Here is an 18,101-nt window from a genome sequence, read left to right as displayed (position 1 = left end):
AAGTGCCTAGACCTGGCCAAACCCAGCTACGGGAGTTTTCTGGGGTCGTGAAGACGTTACACTCAGGTCAAGTCCTCCTCATCTAGATTATTGATTGCAGCCCAGTAACTAGTCCACGGTCTGTAACCTCTATTTTCTGGAGTACAAGCATGCGTTGTTAGGCTAGCGGTAAACTGGGGCCTTGCCATGGCCTCGTCAGGGGTTCGACTCCCCTACAACGCACTAAACACGCTTGGGAGCGTTCGAATCCGTCTGGGGTTCCAACCACGCTTGATCTGTGTTGGTCGTTCGACCTACTTTTGGCCACGTGTGTACATTTTTTACCGGTGTATGAATGCCGTGAAGCTTAAAAATCTCCCGAGAAATGTTTTTGAAAGGTTTTCAAGTTAGGGTTCTCCAGTATCTCGATGATGATTTTGAACTTGGTCAACAGGAACATTGACGTCATTTCGGAGCTTCTCGCTGTGCCCCCCCTCACCTTGGCTTTTGTCCCCGACGGCGCTCAATCTCCGCTTGTAAGAGTGCACGCTTATACGAGTGCATTCTGCCATATCTCGCCGAGTTTCATTTCAAAAATACCCACCAAGCTAAACTTCGAACGAACGAAGGACCACACGCACAGAATCCAAGAATGTTATTGGTACCAGACAGCTTACTCGGACCTTCGAAGGAAGGAGGAAGCTCGGCATCGAACAGTACAACTTTTACGATATCTGAACTCGACAAGTTGGTCCAGTTCGTCCAGCAACACGCCGAGCGCGACCGTCTAGTGCTCATTTTTTGGTCCTCGCGAAACCCTGAGTGAGATTGGAATTTGGAGCATCTCCTTCTATCACGACTCTCATCTGACTGCTACTTTTCTGATTTTGGTATGCGTATATCTGCATGTAGGACGGGCAAGATGTGGTGTCCGGATTGCGAAGAAATGGAAACCAATCTCAGCAATGTTCTTAAATACCAAGACCTCGAGTCGATCACCACTCCTTCTAGTAGCAGTGGTCCCGACCAACCATCGGGTCAAACCGGGCACCATTTGGTGTATGTGTATGTCGGTGACCGCGATCAGTGAGCTTCTTTTCTCTCTCCATCATTTTGGTTGTTTCCCCGTTGTTTGGTATATTGATGAAACTGGGTTCTTCTTTTGCTTCTGGTTACTTCCTATTTCGACCCCGACGTATTGGTATAGATGGAAGGATCCCGAGAACCCATTCCGACGCTCTCCCTGGAACCTGACCAAGATCCCAACGGTCCTCAAACTTTGTCCTAGTCCTCCATCCAATACCAACCTCAATTCCGTAAGCTCGTCCCCTTTCGTCCTCTATCTATTCTCGCATCTCTTCCACCAGACACTCATCCCTCCGAATCACCCTTTTTTCGCACAATCAACACCATGGAAAGGAGATCGCCGTTAATGATCAACATCGATTAGTCGAAAACGACGCCAATGATTTCAAGAAATTGTTGGACTTTCTGGCCTAAAACTTCCTTGTACATGTATGATTTGTGTATTACTGCCCAGACTAGGTAGCTAAGCTAAAAGAAATTCTGATGCAAGTGCTTCACATGAGGATCCTTGGCTTTACAAAGGAAAATAACTCAACGGCCTCATGACACGTCTAGCCTCATGTTTTCACATGTTGAACTGAGATTTGGTACACCATGGCTGCAAGGAAAAGTTTAGTGCAACTGATTTGATCAAACATTGCTGGTTATGAAATGGTTTTTGAAAACATGTTTAGTGTTTTCAGTGCAATTATGTGCAAGTTCTCTCTCACGCAGCGTTTGTAAAAACCTTTGAAAAAACCTAGGGCAACGCTGTCACCATGAAAACCACTTGAAAATATTGGTTTGCAGCGATGGGTCTGAGACTTCCGTTGTTCTCTAAGTTGACACAAGTCCCATTGTTTCAAAGGGCAAGCGGGTAAATTATCACCACTTTTTGGCAGTGTCAATATGACCCATTTGGCTGGGAGCTTTTTCAACTTCCTCTGATGTCCACATCACTGCACCTTTCCCCTTGCCCAAGAGGAAAATGAGAGAACTGAATATTCTCTTTCAAAGGTGTTGGTCTCGTGGCTTCAATCTCAAAAAGCAACTGGCAATAAATTTTTGGAATATAAAAATTTCAAAGAAGACACCTGAGGGGATAAACATGCTTGTAGATCCATGATATCAACAATGACAGCTAAGCTGGGCTGCGTTACTAGTGAGCAGTATGGCATGACTCCCACTGATTTGAGTATTCATGGTAATGAACCAACAATACACCAACTACCTTTCAGTAGAATTAAATGCATAAGGAAGTTAAAGTATATTGTATAGACATTCATTGGGCTGGAAGATCACTCTTGCTTGCCTATCTTGTTTTGCATCTCAGCCAAAAATGTGAGAAGATGAGAAATTTTTGAACAGAAAGCTGAATTGGTGAAATTGAGACAAAGAACATTGATAGGAAATTGGTGAAACAAGTGCCTTGATTTTGACTCTGTGGCTGTGAATTAAGTAGACACAATTGCAGATTAGTTAAGCTCTGATTGAGCCAAACATAAAATCACAAACCAAGTGCCCAAATTTTGAATATTTAAAAAGAAACTTGCAAACAATATATAAATAGAGGGATAGCTGAAATCACATCAGTTCTGGTATGAAGTTTGTGAAAGAAATGGTTTTCTGAATAGTTTAGATGAAATCTGGATAAAAAAATGAATCAATAGTAACAATGAATGATTTCTTATCATGGCTCAATAATTTAACCCAATCAAGGATGATTTTCTTCAAGCTTTTTTTGCATTGAGAAGGAGCCACTTGTGGGTATACATCAATAGGGGTCCCTTCAAAGATATTTCAGCTTTCCAACCAATTTTTCTGAAAAACCCATGCAGATCATCATTACCAAATCCTTGTGAAATATTTTTCCCCATTAAACTTGACTTACTTTAGACTTTCCTCTAATTGTTTGATCACATCTGAATCAAATTTTCCTTCATTTTTCAGCATTGTGAAAAAATTGGATGTGATTCTGAAAGAATTATTTGTGTCAGCTTGATCATAGCACTCAAACAATGTTCATTTTGATTCCACATGTGCATGGCTGCTTACTGGGTATCTCCATGTTGAAGGGCAGTTAAATTTACTTTCATTTTTCAAAAAGGGAAAGGAGAGTTTAATTATTTGTCAAATTTGCTCATCATTTACCTTGACATGCTTTGTTTATTTTTTATTATTACATGTTTGGTCTTATTTTGGGACTCACCATCTTTACATGTAGAATAATAGAGACTTGGAGCTAGGTGATAAACTTGTATGAAGTCTTCCACAGATTTTTCATCCCATGAATGTCCTGAGGAACGGGTAATTAAATTCCCAACTCCTTTAATTTCTGCAAGTATCTCAATAACTGGCCAGTCTTCAGGAGACATTTTTAATTCTAATTTCATTCCATTGTAAACTTTCCTCATTGAAGGAGTATCATTCCTTGATAAAATTTTCATCAAAAATTTCTTTTTCAGCCCCATTTTCAATCTTGTGGCATTTCATTATCAGATACACTAACCTATACTTGAATTTATTCATCATCCATGCAACTGCAAGATCCTTTGGTGAGCCAATCATAAATTGGTGAACACACTCCCTGGATAAAAGACAAGCAAATTGAAAGGAAATCAATATTTTTGTTGTCTTGAGAAATTGGTAAAACAAGTTCACTCCAGCCATCCATTTTTACAAATAATATCCAGTATATTGTTTAGAACAACCTCAAGCTTAACATTTTTTTCTTGAGTGCGCTTCAACATTTCACTTTGATTTCAAAATTTCAGTCAAATTTAGTTCATAGCAATTCACCATTTCAATGGAATTCAAACCATAAAATTTACAATGAGAATAAAACTTACCCTATCTTACCCTTGAGCTTGTAGTTATTTTGGCGCAGGGGTATGATATGAGACAGAATATCATAAAACTCCACAGGAGTACTGCAATTGGTTAGTTTTCAAAATCAGATTTACAATATGGGTTGTTTTTTGATAGTGTTAGAGCCTGAGGTACATACACCTCTTCCCAATTTGTGTTTTCTTCCTCTGATTTTTTTTAAAAAGAGGTTTCAATTCATTTGTAATTTAAATAAAGAAAAGAATGTAACTTGATTGAGGCCACACTCACCCAATCCCAGAGATTCATCAAAGTTTGGTTTAGAAACTGTGCCAGCTTCCACTTCTTTTGACCCTGTGGGGACTCTATTGTAATATATGGATGAGATGAAAACAAAATCAATCAATCAATCAATCAAGTGTTTGCCAAAATTACAAATAATCTCAATTATTTGTATACATACATGATTTTTACTGTTGCTGACTCTCTGGTGCCCATAATTTCAAGTTAGCTCCTCCCATTAATTTTAATATCCCTTGAGTTAACTTACAATTCTTTCTTAGCCCATTGATATGGATCAGCACATCTGATTCCAAATATACATATTAAAAGATCAGAACAAAATGGAACAGAATGATTCCTCTATTAATGACACTCACGAATGATATCTGCCATAAGCATCAAGTTCGTACAACCTTTTAGCCAATCTTGGTTTGTAAGAGTGAACTGATGATTCCACAACAAGTAGAACAAGCGCGCCATAAACAGTTAGCTTGAGAGCATGAGAAACCATCTTGTGCATACTGCTTTTTGTGTGAGAATACATCAGATGTTAAACTAGAGTATTTTCTTCTAGTGGTTAGGATTTTGGTGGAGCAAGTTTGTCCTAGGATGAATCTTCAGGTATTTCTGCAACTCTGTGTTATCAAGGGATCAGAGTGTCTGAACAAATTTCCCTGTTTTTTGTGATGTTTCTAAAACTTGTTTGACATATATGTAGTACCAACGGTGAAACAATACAATACAAGAGCAGTATTGGCCAATACTATATATTGTATTGTTTTTTTGATACATCAGAATTCAATACCATGTATTGTATTGAAAAAAAGATGCAATACAGTGTATTGTATCTAAAAAAACAACACCTGTTCTTGGCAATTGGTGCTCAATCCAATACCCCCTCCCAGCAATACACTTGTATTGTATTTTATTGGAATGTATTGGTGATACAACACACATGTATTGGATTGGTTTGGTGACTTGATCCAATACCAATACAGTGTATTGGACTCAAAAGCCATACCAAAACATGTACCGTACCGTTTCACCATTGGTAGTACAACTACCTGATTGATGAGACAATAGCTATCAATTCATGGCAAAGAAAGTATTGCTCTGTAATGTTTGTACTTTTTCCGGAAGCATATGTATAACCCTGAATCCTTCAAGGCTGATTTATGAAATTTGGTATCAGCAGTAGTCTTGCATGTAAGACCTTTGCTGGCATTGCCGGGGGAAAGCTGTGCCAGCCAAGCCCTTGTATTGGAGTGTGTGTGTAGGCCAACTTGACACAAGCGACAGTGGGCCCCTATTCTACAATCTACTTTCAGTTGGTAGCTTAAAATAGCCTATCAGAGCTACACTAAAGCTGACAGGGTTTTCCCATAGCAGTCAGTGATTACCCACTACCACTGTTGGGCTTCAGGAGAAAAAGAAGCAACTCAATTGGCGCTATCAGCGCTGTCACTGCTATTTACCCGCTAAAATAGCGGGTGGCCCTGGAAGCGCCCGTTAGCGTGGCGTATGTAGCGGCGCTACCGCTACAGCATTGTGCCAGGAATTACGCAACACTAGACTAGCGGATAGCGCGCGCTGCTGGTAGTTTTAGCGTATCACATTGTGAGACGTGGTTTCTCAAGAATGTCACGCATAAGGGCCGGCGTGCTCCATCAAAGTTGTCTATGTATCTGTTTCGCACTGTTTGAGTTTGATAATTCTGCAATTTTCTTGACGTAACAGCGAACTGATTGACAAGACGATATTTGTCACAACTAGAACGGAAAAAGGGAGAGGGCGGGAAAAGAGAAAGCAATAAGATAGAGTCTTTATGGGCGTTTCTTAGCCTTTTTAAGTGGCTTAGGGTTCTCCAAAGCAGTAGCGCCCCTACCCCCGGTGAGAGTCCTGATTGCCTTACGGGTGTTGACCAAAGATTTGGTGGACTTGTCGGCCTCGGTGGTGGCCGACTTGGTCGAGCTGGATTTCTTCTGTTTCTTGGCCACTTTCTCCTTGAACGCTGTCGGGTTCTTGGCTAGTTGCTCGACAATCGCTAGTTGACTCTTGCGTTCCACCTTGGCCGATTGTTCTGTCGGTTCAAACTGTTTATATAAGGGGCGTCAGAAATAGGAAAAATAAGGGTTGCTTTGAGTTGTGGAGAAAGGGAAAAATCGGGCAAGGATATCTTACCTTTCGCTTGAGGCCTTTGGGCTTGGGTTCATTGGCGAACTTCTTATCAAACTTGCCCAAACTGGCGGTACTCTTCTTAGTGGCCACCAAGAGGCCTTCGACCTCCTGTTTCCTCTTGAGTTGTTCCTCTCGTTTAGCATTAGCTTGTGCTTTAGTGCGGGCAGTGTTGTCGGCGATCTTGGCCGCTCGGACGTCGGACTTTTTGTGGCTATTATTCAAACTAGTGGATGGGCGAGCGGTGGAGGCTTCCAAGACCTTGGTCGCCGAGCTTTTGGCAGTCTCGGTGGCCGCTCGTTCGACGTTTTTGAGCCTCTGTTTCTCGTTCTTGAGCGTCCTCTCTTTCCTAGCTCGTTTGGCATGGTTGATTTCGAGGCCAGGATTGGTGACTTCCTCGGACGGCTTGACCTCCCTAATCCAGGCATTCTCTTCATCCTTGTTCTTCCCATTCCATCCCCATCGATTCACCCATTCCTGCTTCTCCGTATCAAACTCCATCCGATCCCGTTTTGGCTTGGGTGCGATTCCCTTCTCGTTGGCAAACTTCTGCCACTTCGTTAGCGGTTTCGGTTTCGGCAATCGTTTCGATCGGGGCAAGGTTGTCGTCGGCCCGCCCGAGGGTAAGTTGGCTACCACCCCGTCATCCGTCAGACTCGTCGGAAGCCCAAATAATTTGTTCACCAGCACTTGAATCGAGTCCCGGGCCGATTGCTTTAGATATTCCTCTCGACCTGCTGAGCTGTTTCAAAATCCAAGCAAACTGATCAGACAATTTAAATATGTTTGTAGTTTCTAATTTCACACCTACTTGTATTCAGGTTGGTCGATTGGGTTGGGATCAAATGCAGCGAGTAAACCAACATCGAGATCGATAGGAATTTCACGTTCGACGGTGACCGATTTCCTGTGGATTGCAAGCGGATTGTTAATTATTCTGGATATGATTTCTGATACCAGTCTTTGCGGTTTACCCTTTAGGTTTTAGAGACAGGATATGGGAGACGTCGGCCATGTTGTTGGTTCCTGAGTTGCTCGGTTTGGGGTTTGTGCTCTGGGGAATGAAAACTTGGTTTAGGGACCACTGACCAGGGTCCAAATTGAATAACGTTTTGCACTATTTGTGAATAAAGTCCCGGCAAAAATCAAATAAAACTCAGTCAGAAATACCAAACTCAACTACAACAAAACAACGCAGCAACCGACGGATGACTAGTAGGAGACTGATCAGAAAGCTAGCGACGACCCTACTCAAACACAACCAGCGGAACTACAACAGAGGAAGATTCTTCAACATGGAAATCCAATCAGACCCACTTGAAGAGCTCAACGCGAAAATCAAGAACCAGGGGAACCACGTCAGAAGCCTAAAATCAGCGCCAGCCGAACGACGAGACCCAACTGAGATAGCACAAGCCATCGAGAGCCTCAAAAACTTGAAAGCGGAACTAGAGCGTCTCAAAGGTCCCCAGGAACCACCACCAACCAATCAACAACAATCGAAATCGAAGAAGAAAGATGCTACAAGTGTCCCACCGACGAAGTTCCAACTCAAAGTACCCAAGGGGACCAAGGACCACCATCCCAAAGAAATGCTGATCAGAGAAAAGATTTTCTCGACGATCACGAAAATCTTCAAGTTACATGGCGCAGTCACCATCGACACGCCAGTCTTCGAACTTAAAGAAATTCTCTCGGGTAAATACGGCGAAGATTCGAAATTAATCTATGACTTACAAGACCAAGGCGGTGAACTATGCAGTCTCAGATACGATCTTACAGTCAGCTCAGCTTTATCTTTCTATCTACCTACCCCCACAAAAAAACTAACCGAACTTGTTCCTTTCGGTGTATGTTTTTTGCGTGAAGTATTTAGGTTCCGTTTGCTAGATTCTTGGCTATGAATTCTAAAGAATATCCAAGCATCAAAAGATACCATATTGCCAAAGTCTATCGAAGAGATCAACCGGCGATGACGAAGGGAAGGATGAGAGAATTTTATCAATGCGTTCGTTGAAAGAAAAACACGGGTTAAAATCTACTGCTTCAAAAAGGACTAAGAAAAAGTTTTTGATCGGAATGTTTCCAGGATTTTGATATCGCCGGTGCGACTGATCCGATGATTGCTGACGCAGAGGTGTTGACGATCGCCTGCGAAGTCCTGGAAGCTTTGGAAGTTGGCCCATTCACGATCAAGGTTAAAATGACTCCCCCTGTTCATTTCTATCTAGGGGAAATCCTTCCCTGATTCTTTTCTTATGTTACCATACAGCTTAATCACCGAAAACTGTTGGATGGGATCTTCGATCTATGTGGAGTGCCTGAGGACAAATTTAGAGCAATCTCTTCAGCTGTTGATAAACTAGACAAGGTATCTCTTTTTTCGCGGCCTGCCTCTTCCATCGGATGTCTCTCATTTGTTTATAGAACCATATTGTTTTATCCGTTATAGATGTCATGGACAGACGTCCGAAAAGAGATGACGGAAGAGAAAAACTTGGACCCTGAGATTGCGGACCGGATCGGAGAATATGTTAAACTCAAAGGTTTTTTTTGTCTCTCTCTCTCTCTGCATGAATTGGCGTTGATATCCTTCACACATACTGATCAAATTCGTGGTAACGCAGGTTCTGAAGATCTACTAGCTCAGCTCTTGGAAGATCAACGATTGATTGCCAATACGACCGCCAAAGAAGGACTAGAAGAGATGAAGTTGTTGATGTCTTACATGAATGTCTTTGGTATCATGCCCAGAGTTTGTTTGCCTAATTCTTAAGTATCATGAGCTTTGTCAAGGACGGGATGCTGAAAATAAATTGTGAATATCCATTGTAGATCTCGTTTGATTTGAGTCTAGCCCGTGGACTGGATTATTATACCGGTGTCATCTACGAAGCGGTAGTCGAAGGCTCGGCACCGCCCCCAAAAGAAGTGACAGCCACGACAACTGATGAACCGAGCGGGGAAAAAAGCTCGAGATCGAAAGCGAAAGGGAAAAGTAACGAGCCGAGTGAGACCGCCGAAATCGATGAGAGCCAGATTGGGGTGGGCTCGATCGCAGCCGGAGGACGGTATGATAACTTGGTGGGGATGTTTTCGGCGGGCAAGGACAAGATCCCTTGTGTAGGAATCTCCTTCGGTGTTGAGCGGATCTTCTCGATTCTTAAAACTAAGGCTGCCCAGAATCGGATGGAAAAACTTCGCGGAAAGGACGTAGACGTCTACGTTATGAGTGTCGGAGATGGCCTGTTGGTCGAGCGGATGAAGCTATGTAAGGAGCTCTGGGACGCTGGCTTAAGTGTAAGTCAACCCCCCCTCTTTTTATCTCTTTCTCAAACATTGAATCAATAGATTATATGTAAGCTGCTAACGAGACTTTGAATTATTTTGTTGGATGAATTTCGGGATGTAAATACGTACAAACAACAAACTCAGGCTGAATTCATGTATAAATCAAAACCGAAGACCCAAAAACAATTCGAGATTGTCGACCGAGATCAGATCCCATTTGCGATCATCCTTGGGCCGGAAGAACTCAAATCAGGCCACGTTCGAATCAAGGAGCAAGTCGGAAAAGAGGGCAATTTGGCCATTCAGGACAAGTGTGGAGTCGTCGTCGAACGCTCTCAAATGATATCCCTCTTGAAAGAGCGCCTGTATAACCCCTCTTGATCACGTTTCTATCCTATTGCTCATTTATGGCGGAAGTGCTTGATAACAATTTACTCTCAACCCCCTTTTTCTCTTGTGTTCAATTAAATATTGAGATTCTCTCCCTTGTAGAGATTTCAAAAACCACACTGTGAAATTACTTCTGAAAACACCTCTCCAACTTAGTGGTCGTGACATATAAAGATGAGGAAGGGTGATAAGAATCAGACTTATAAGCTTCACATTCAAGTTTTTGAATACTGATTTCCCAGATGTTTGCTGAGTTGGCGGAAAGTGATATCAGTTTTTTAGAATCAAGTAAGCTCTCATTCAAGCTGCTCAGTGAGCTCCTAGGCTTCTTGAGCTATGAGAACCTTGCGGGCATAATACCCCACTGAAACCAAGCAGCAGATTCCATGAGTCAATGGCAGCTTCCTCTTAGTCTTCACATAACCCTCTTAAGGAGTAATCTGCATCTTTTTCAGTGGAATGAGTGAGATGTCAATCAAATTTTATCACCAATAGCAGTGAGGTGTTAATCAAGATAAATTGTGGGTTTGAGATTGGCCAGTGATTTTCCACTGTATTGGATCTCTTTAGAGCATGAGCTGTGTAACCTTTGCAACTTTTTGCCTTGGTGACAGAAAGACAGTTTTCATAAATCTGTTTGACACTAGCCAGAAAGGATCTCAGCCAACACCGAAGGCGAGTAGCAAGAATTCTGGCTAATTGGCAGGAAAAGATGGCTAATGCTCATCCAATATCTGTGTAGACTTTGTCAAACACAATAGGAATGATTTGCCCGTTGTTACTGCTCAAAGAGGAGAAACAAAATACGGTAAGCAATTGAGTCTCATAAGCTAGGCAGAAAGGAACAGCAAAGCTGAAGAAGTGTCTTAACGTTGAGAGACTTCTACACCGTTTTGCTGAAGCTAAAACAGCTGGTCAATAAGAGCTTAAGGCCCCAGTCAAGTAACAAGAAAAAGGCTTACCCAAACAATTGTTGTGACTTTCAGCGCCAACATAATGTGATAGCCAGAGACAACAACAAGGAAGAAAACTCCTCTGTGAAATTATCTGCACCTAACAAGTTAGGATCACTCGGATATCACTCCTTACTGAGTGGAAGAGCAGCCAGTCTCTTGCTCTTAGGTACAATAGTCATTCCTTTCTTTATCTACTTTCTGACTTAAGAAATGAATCTTAGTAATTTGGATTCTTTCAGTCCTGACTCATGGCCCATCTCACCAGCCACTGTCTGTCTTGAATCTAATGCTTGTGTCACCTCTTTCCTTGAAACAAATTATTTTATAGATGCCAAAGCCCTCAAGTACTTCTGAGTCTGAATGCTTGTTTGGATAAAATCATAATGCTCTGTTGCCAACCTCTTTCCTCAAAACAAATGATTTTATAGGTGCCAAAGCCCTCACGCATTCCTGACTCTGAATGCTTGCTTGGATAAAATTATAATATTCTGTTGCCAACATGTTTTCTTTGCTTATACATAACAATCCTTACCTTCCTCCTGGCATTTTCATAAGATTTTAAATGTTCCATGAATACATTTACCAAGAAAACTGCATCAAAGTTTGATGGATATAGCAGCCTGGGGTTCAGTTGCATCAACCTCAAGCACAGCTGATTCTATCAGGACCCTGGCATGCACGGCCAGAGGGTACACATGAATATCAATTCAAAAATTGTGGGATTCATACATTTTTAAAATATTTTTTTGGCTTTTCTTGCCAACTTTTACCACATTTTGAGGAGAAATTAGCAGTACATTATTCTCTTTTTAAGCCTACTTGTGCCCATCTTTTCAGAATACATATATCATGTTTGGTTGTGAGCCAAAGTGGCTTGAAACATTCATACATTTTCATGCGTACCCGCTGGCCGCGCATGCCAGGGTCCTATTCTATCCCATTATGGTGTTCAAAGTTAAAATTTATGCATGCATAAGTGCATACATCATAATTTCATAAATTTTTGTTGACTGGGAACCCCAAAGATTTATGGTATTCAAAATTGCATATGTCACTGTTTACATAAAATAGGACCCCGGAAAGCCCCGACCAAGCCGACATATGTAAATTCCTGGAATTCTGGGTTTTGGATATGTGGGGAAATTGGGGTTTTCCCAATTAGACCCGGTTTAGATACAGTGTACATAAGGAGGATTTTCAAAAATAAAGGCCTAAAAGGAAACAATTTGGCAGAAAAACCGCTTTTTTGGGTGGGAATTGAACCCAAGACCCAAATATTTGGTTTTGGTTTCCAGGAAATGCCAAAAAGATACCAACCACATCAGGATCATCTGAGGACAAAAATTCATTTTGTATATGTATCCGCTGAATTACATCAGGAGCATTTTGCAAAAAAATGTCCCCCGGATACGTGCAACATATGTCGGCTTGGTAGGGGCTCTCCGGGGTCCTCATAAAATCAAGCCAATTTTGGCTGGGAGATGTCAGTGTGCATAAAACTTAAAGTGACATCTCCCAGCCAAAATTGCAGTTTATGATCTTATGTAAAAAAAATCTTATGCAATTTTGAATACCATAATTATATAAGCAGATTGGTGAGATCCCCTGCAAACCAAGTTTCATGAATTTTTGCACCTGAGTCTAACCCATTGCCAGCCATTTCCCAACCCCAAAGGATGTCTCCCGCACGCCTGTGAGACAGCCTTCAAGGGTGGGCTCTGCCAAAATATCAACATACTGAAAATGCCAAGCTTGGGCCCGCCCTGCCAACCTTGCGCAACTTCTAGTTTGGATTTAGACAAAGTGATCATTCATGATGCTTCTCCCCTCTAATCACCCTCTCCAGCCTTTAGGTTGGGCTCAGGGTTAGGTCCTGGGTTGGGCTTAGGAGCCTAGGGGGGGATATGAAAAAACCCTATGTTGTTGTATCAAGTTGATCAAAAGTTGTTCGGATTTTTCAAAGTCAATTGACTCTGTATGCCTTCCAAAATGCTGCTTGAGGCATTTTTGGCATGTTGACACTTTGGCGGAGCCCACCCTCAAAGGCTGTCTCCTGAGCGTGCGGGAGACATCCTTCGGGGTAGGGCAATGTGTTATACTCAGGTGAATTTTTGATTGACACATATTGTGTTTTGAATAATTCTTGGACATTTGGTATCCCCCCCCCCCTCCATCACAAAAACACCAACTTCACTTGATGTATGCCAAAAATGGGGTTCACTCACAGATTCTACTCATATCCAGCTACCAGTGCCTCCCACACCCAAAAGTGTAACTTTTGAACTTTCCGGTGCAGAACTGATTTTGGAAAAGTGTCCAAGCTTTTTTCAAAACACAATATATGCATGCCTCCTCAAGATATAATCAGACAACAAAAAATTGGCATATTTTTTTCTTTCATTATGGTGTTGCAAGCGCGTCTGGGCACATACACAACTCCTGCTTGGCCAAGTGCCTCCGGAGGTTGGGTATGTGCCCAGCGGGCTTGATTGGGCAGCTTGCGCGGGGGGCAGAGCTTGGCACACAGCCAAGTCCCGCTTGGCCAAGATCAAGCTCTGGGCTGATGGCAACATGCCGGTCATGAGACGCCAGCCCTCCTCTCTGCCTCAGAAGGCAAGAACAACGTGCCCTCAAGGAGGGGAAACGTTCTCCCTTCTCGAAATCGCACATTGGACATTGACAAGGGAGCTTTGCCTTCTCGATGGTTGGTCTGTAGGCTGGTCATTGGGGAGGAAAGACTCCCTTCGCGGTGGGTGATACTTGTATTGATCATCAAGAAGGGAGTCTTCCCTCCTCGATGACCGGTTTGTAGACCGACCATCAAGGAGGGAAACTTCTCTCCTTGATGGCCGGCACAGCGTTTGGCGTGCATGGCACCCTTGCTTGAAATCGGCCCAGCGGGGCTTTGTGCCAAACCCCGCCCACTTTGTGATATGCCAAGTGGGGGTTGGGAGTGTGCCAGGCCTAACTTAGCTAATTCCCTCCTCGAGGGAGCAAAGCGACCTCCAAAGGAGGGACTTACGTGCTATGTGGACCCCGCGGCCTGAGAGAATTATGACTTTTGGTGGGGACTTTTTTAGAATCACTCTCCCTCATGAGCCTCTGCACCATTTTTGAAATTGTTTACATTTCTGGGATGGCCCAAGCTGTCCCTATTTTTCTACTATTTTTTCCCATCCTCAACACCTCTTGTTGAGCTGTAATCAGAGTTGTAACATCATGGATTCCAGATTCTGTACAGTGCAACATGTGCAATACGGGATATAGCCAACTAGATGAACTTGCAAAAAAAGACATTTGAATGTCATTACATGTCCCTAAAAATAGGACAATAGATGGAAAGATTCTCCTTGATGTTCTGCATCTTTTGTTCCCCTACAACTCAATCACATAATGTGATGTGACAAAGCTACACAGGATTGAAAAAGGCCAAGTTCCTGATTCTCTCAGGCCGCGGGGTCCACTTAGTGTATAAGTCCCTCCTTCGGAGGGTCCCTGCGGGACGGCGTCCCCCCTCCACAAAGAGAGGGACTTGGTTAAGTTGGGTGCCAGGCGGGCCTGAGGATTGGCCAAGTGGGCTTTAGCGTCGGCCACGCGCGCTTGGCCTTTTTTCGGCCGAACTTTGGTGAGTGCCCAGACGGGCTTGCAACACCATATATGCTTTCAAAATAATTCAATTCCACAACTTTCCATCCCTCCCAATGGCCTTCAGTGCTATCTGCATTCACTTATGAGGAACCCATGAGCCAATACTCTACTAAGAGGCGTGTGAAAATGCTGGTTTCCATGTTGGCAGCAGTTAGAACATTTGATTGCACGCAAGATGGTTTGCGAGGTTGTTGAAGTCTATTGCGCTAGAGAAGACCCAATAATACAGAGACGCTGGTAATGAGGTGATAGCACGTAAAAAAGAACAAGTTCGGAGAGGAATAAATGAAAGGATTGCGAGCAAGACTTAGGATAGGGGAGCTACAAGTTCTCTTTGATGAATGACAAGTTGGATGAATTGTGCAAAGATGGGTTTCAAAAGTAATTGGGGTGAATGAGTGTGTCAGAAACGAAACAACCGATAGGAATAGAGTATCAGGGCTACCAGATCCAAACAAATGACGAAGATAATCGAAGTAAAACGCTGATATCAAATGCTTGAAATTTAATGAAACAGGAGCTGGCTCAAATCCTGATAGTCGAGTGCAGGGAGCAAAACGCAATATGAAACTTCGAGAGCTCTTGCTGGCCATGTAAGCCGCAAGTCAGTTTTAATGTGCCGTGAGAAGCCAAGTAAGGAGTAGTGAATGTTTTGTTTTTCTATGATTTTGTAACAAGCAAAATGCGTAACTAGTTGGCAGCTAAATATTGATCCGCGAACCAGGCCGTCACGCCGCCTTGGTCGAAACCGCTGTCGGGACGTGGCTCGACCTTGGAGTTGATTCGGCGACGTTGTCGACGAGGGCTAGATGGTCGATCTTCTTCCAGGCCATCTAGTACCTTGTCATAATAGAATGGATCCCGGCTACTGGGGTTGGAGTGATCATCGAGACACTCAGGTTCGGGTTTGACTATGCGAATCATTGGTGGTGGCGGTATGGTGCCAGCGAAGGAGGTTGCTCGACGGATGACACGCGATGAGGGAGCAAGGAAGGCCACGGCTGGATAGTCGTGCTGAGTGAGAGCAGCCGTGGTCAGTGCGACAGGCGCACCACTGCTCGAGGTAGAGGACTTGGAGTTGCGATTAATTGGCTCAAAGAATGAAGGCAGAATGCTTTGTCGGCGGGTCTGCTTGCGAACAAGCCGTTTGCGCTCATCTGAGGCGGCCGACGTGACTTTGAGAGAGTCTGTCGAGCCCTTAGAAGACAAGGTGCCATCGTAGCTGAGGTTGGTGGGATCCAGACTATCTAGCACTTCTGGCGGGGGTTCGATGCCGCTTTTCAAGTAATTTTGCAGGATCAAACGAGTTTTGTTTGCAGCCTATCATGCGCAAAAGAAGGGTAAGCATATCTGACGGATGATGGGGAGGGGTGGGATCTCTACAAACCTGTTGTTTCTTGCTGATTCGGGGGTCCGAATTTAGAGCTTGGCCATTGGGAAGAGGCTTTGACCAATGTCTGGGTAAAGTGGCGGTGGCACGAGCCACGGAAAATGAGGCAGGCATGGGCTTGGTGATCACTGAGATGATTTACTGTGCTCAAGGTTATATCCAAAAGATGTATGTAACCAGATGGCCCTGGGCCAGTTGAGTGAAAGAAGATTTCACCCAGAAGTAAGTAGCGGATTAATCTCGAAGTGAATGAGCTGAGAGGGTGCTTTGTTGTCCGTGTCAATTTGCGTAGTCGGGTCTTGCGGAGGGAGTCGAATGCTCGCGTGCGTCTACTTGAAGGTGGCCGGTGTTTTTGCCGAGGTAAGCAGGAACGCTAATAAATTAAAGGTCGTGACAAAATCTGATGTTTAACTGAGGGGATAGACGTGAATGAATTCGTGCTAGCTGATCGGTAGTTAAAAATTGGGCTTTAATTGATGATTATAGGGTTCGTTTGCTACCGCTAGTAGGAGTTGTGAAAGTGCTGAACGACAAACAAGCCAACTCAGGCAGTTTGTCGAGAATCAGGGGTTTGGGGGGATCTCGGCGGTGGATGGTCTCGAAGGCGGACAGACACAGGCCTAAAAGGATTCAGTCAGCCTCGGCTGATAGTTTCAGAACGCGGGCAAGGTAGGCCGAATCAGGAGAAAGGGGTGGGTTCAAACAGACGCACAGAGATTTACGGAGATTTATAGGTTGTCGTGAAATAGAGTGGGTCGGGGTTTGCTGAAACGCTGAGTCAAGTGGATCAAAAGAGTTTTGAGAGTGTGGATGAAGCACACGATCATGAGATGGAGGGGCCCTCCCGGCACCAGCTTACATAGCTTTATCTCTTGAGCTTGGGAACAACTCCAATGTGCCAACCAAAAAAGGCGAGATGGAGAGCATATTTTGACACACTGCGCCTGTTTCGGTGCACCAAGCTGAGTCTCAGCTGAGTACACATCTTCTGGCAAACTTCGTCCAAATCAGGGTATGTCACGTCGGCCCAACTAATAAGAAGCTCCAGGAGGATAGATCCCAAGGAAGCAGGAAATGACGGCGAGCATGACGGCAATCGGACGCCTTTATGTAAGCACATCAAGAAATTTTCTGGTAGGGGTCTGAAGGATGTCGGCAAGGTGTGATCTCAAGCAGTAGCTGGTGGCGGGTGCTCCGCTTGACTGACTGACCGACCGGGATAAACTCCTTCATCCGCTTTACCCAACTACATACAAAATGGCTACCTGACTAACGTGAACCTTTTACGCGGATATAGTCCGAAAAGAGAGTCTCTCACAGCCCCATGACAAGCAGATGTCTTCCCGTCATCTTTTCGCGCAGGCACTTGCAAGAGAACCCGATTTGTAGGCGAATTGGGTATCCTGGTAAGTCAAGTCAATGGGTCGGCTCCCTAATCTCCTCGACATCTGCGTCAAATTGAGAATGGATTACTACTTTTAAAACTTGAAAACAGGTGGTTACTCGGTTTCTCGCTGCGACGCGAGGGGTACGAGGTGCACAAAGTGCTACATAACCTTGTGGGAAGACACTAACTGCCACTCGGAGGGTTCCGAGGCGGGGGCATGGACATCGTAATTCGCAGTCTTCGCTCTCGTTTTGTTTCTCAGAATCAGATCAGCCTAATTAGAAGTCTGCCGTATTGATCCTGAGGTCGAAACTGCGTCAGGAGACACTCGGTCATGGACACATTTTCCCGGCATGGGTAGAGTCTTTGAGATTAGAGTCTTTGAGATGGTGGATGAAATGGGAAGAGACGAGTATTCTTGATCAGTCCCACAAGGCATCGCAAGGGGTTGAATGGTAGCAACGCCAGTGAGATTTTTCAAGCAGGTAAGCACGATGCTACACATCTAGTCCAAAAAGAATCAGAAAAGACACAGTGCAAAAGAATGATCGGAGCATTTGAAGCTGGCTTGGGTATGTCAGATTAGTCTAGATCGAGCCAATGTGTTTCCCATTCTTTCAAGTCATCGACAAAGCCAAGCAAAAAAAGAAAAAAAAGAAAAAGAAAAAAAAGCAAATGATATGGAATAGAGTGTATGTGTGTGTGTGAGGAG

General features: G+C 43.8%; 5 protein-coding genes across 5 annotated transcripts; 3 read left to right on the top strand and 2 right to left on the bottom strand.

The window, feature by feature from the left end:
- Window positions 1–631: 631 nt before the first annotated feature.
- PtA15_8A343 (uncharacterized protein) lies at window positions 632–1,479 on the top strand (the record flags this gene model as incomplete). The annotated part of the gene is made up of 4 exons (XM_053171763.1): window positions 632–801; window positions 892–1,065; window positions 1,187–1,295; window positions 1,399–1,479. 4 exons carry the CDS (start codon window positions 632–634, stop codon window positions 1,477–1,479), a joined length of 534 nt encoding a protein of 177 aa, XP_053022994.1.
- A 4,496-nt stretch (window positions 1,480–5,975) lies between these two features.
- On the bottom strand, window positions 5,976–7,342 carry PtA15_8A342 (uncharacterized protein; the record flags this gene model as incomplete). The annotated part of the gene is made up of 4 exons (XM_053171762.1): window positions 5,976–6,245; window positions 6,334–7,069; window positions 7,139–7,234; window positions 7,302–7,342. 4 exons carry the CDS (start codon window positions 7,340–7,342, stop codon window positions 5,976–5,978), a joined length of 1,143 nt encoding a protein of 380 aa, XP_053022993.1.
- A 193-nt stretch (window positions 7,343–7,535) lies between these two features.
- On the top strand, window positions 7,536–9,999 carry PtA15_8A341 (uncharacterized protein; the record flags this gene model as incomplete). Its single annotated transcript, XM_053171761.1, has 8 exons — window positions 7,536–8,108; window positions 8,204–8,335; window positions 8,417–8,524; window positions 8,600–8,698; window positions 8,780–8,873; window positions 8,955–9,082; window positions 9,163–9,627; window positions 9,763–9,999. 8 exons carry the CDS (start codon window positions 7,536–7,538, stop codon window positions 9,997–9,999), a joined length of 1,836 nt encoding a protein of 611 aa, XP_053022992.1.
- Window positions 10,000–15,302: 5,303 nt separating this feature from the next.
- On the bottom strand, window positions 15,303–16,116 carry PtA15_8A340 (uncharacterized protein; the record flags this gene model as incomplete). Its single annotated transcript, XM_053171760.1, has 2 exons — window positions 15,303–15,932; window positions 16,000–16,116. 2 exons carry the CDS (start codon window positions 16,114–16,116, stop codon window positions 15,303–15,305), a joined length of 747 nt encoding a protein of 248 aa, XP_053022991.1.
- A 960-nt stretch (window positions 16,117–17,076) lies between these two features.
- On the top strand, window positions 17,077–17,619 carry PtA15_8A339 (uncharacterized protein; the record flags this gene model as incomplete). Its single annotated transcript, XM_053171758.1, has 3 exons — window positions 17,077–17,112; window positions 17,300–17,408; window positions 17,498–17,619. The coding sequence occupies 3 exons, from the start codon at window positions 17,077–17,079 to the stop codon at window positions 17,617–17,619; spliced, it is 267 nt and encodes an 88-aa protein (XP_053022990.1).
- Window positions 17,620–18,101: the final 482 nt, after the last annotated feature.

This window comes from Puccinia triticina, chromosome 8A (genome assembly GCF_026914185.1).
Source record: "Puccinia triticina chromosome 8A, complete sequence".
NCBI classification, from domain to species: domain Eukaryota; kingdom Fungi; phylum Basidiomycota; class Pucciniomycetes; order Pucciniales; family Pucciniaceae; genus Puccinia; species Puccinia triticina.
Note: the sequence above shows the minus strand (reverse complement) of the source record. Positions and strands in the feature narration are given on the sequence as shown.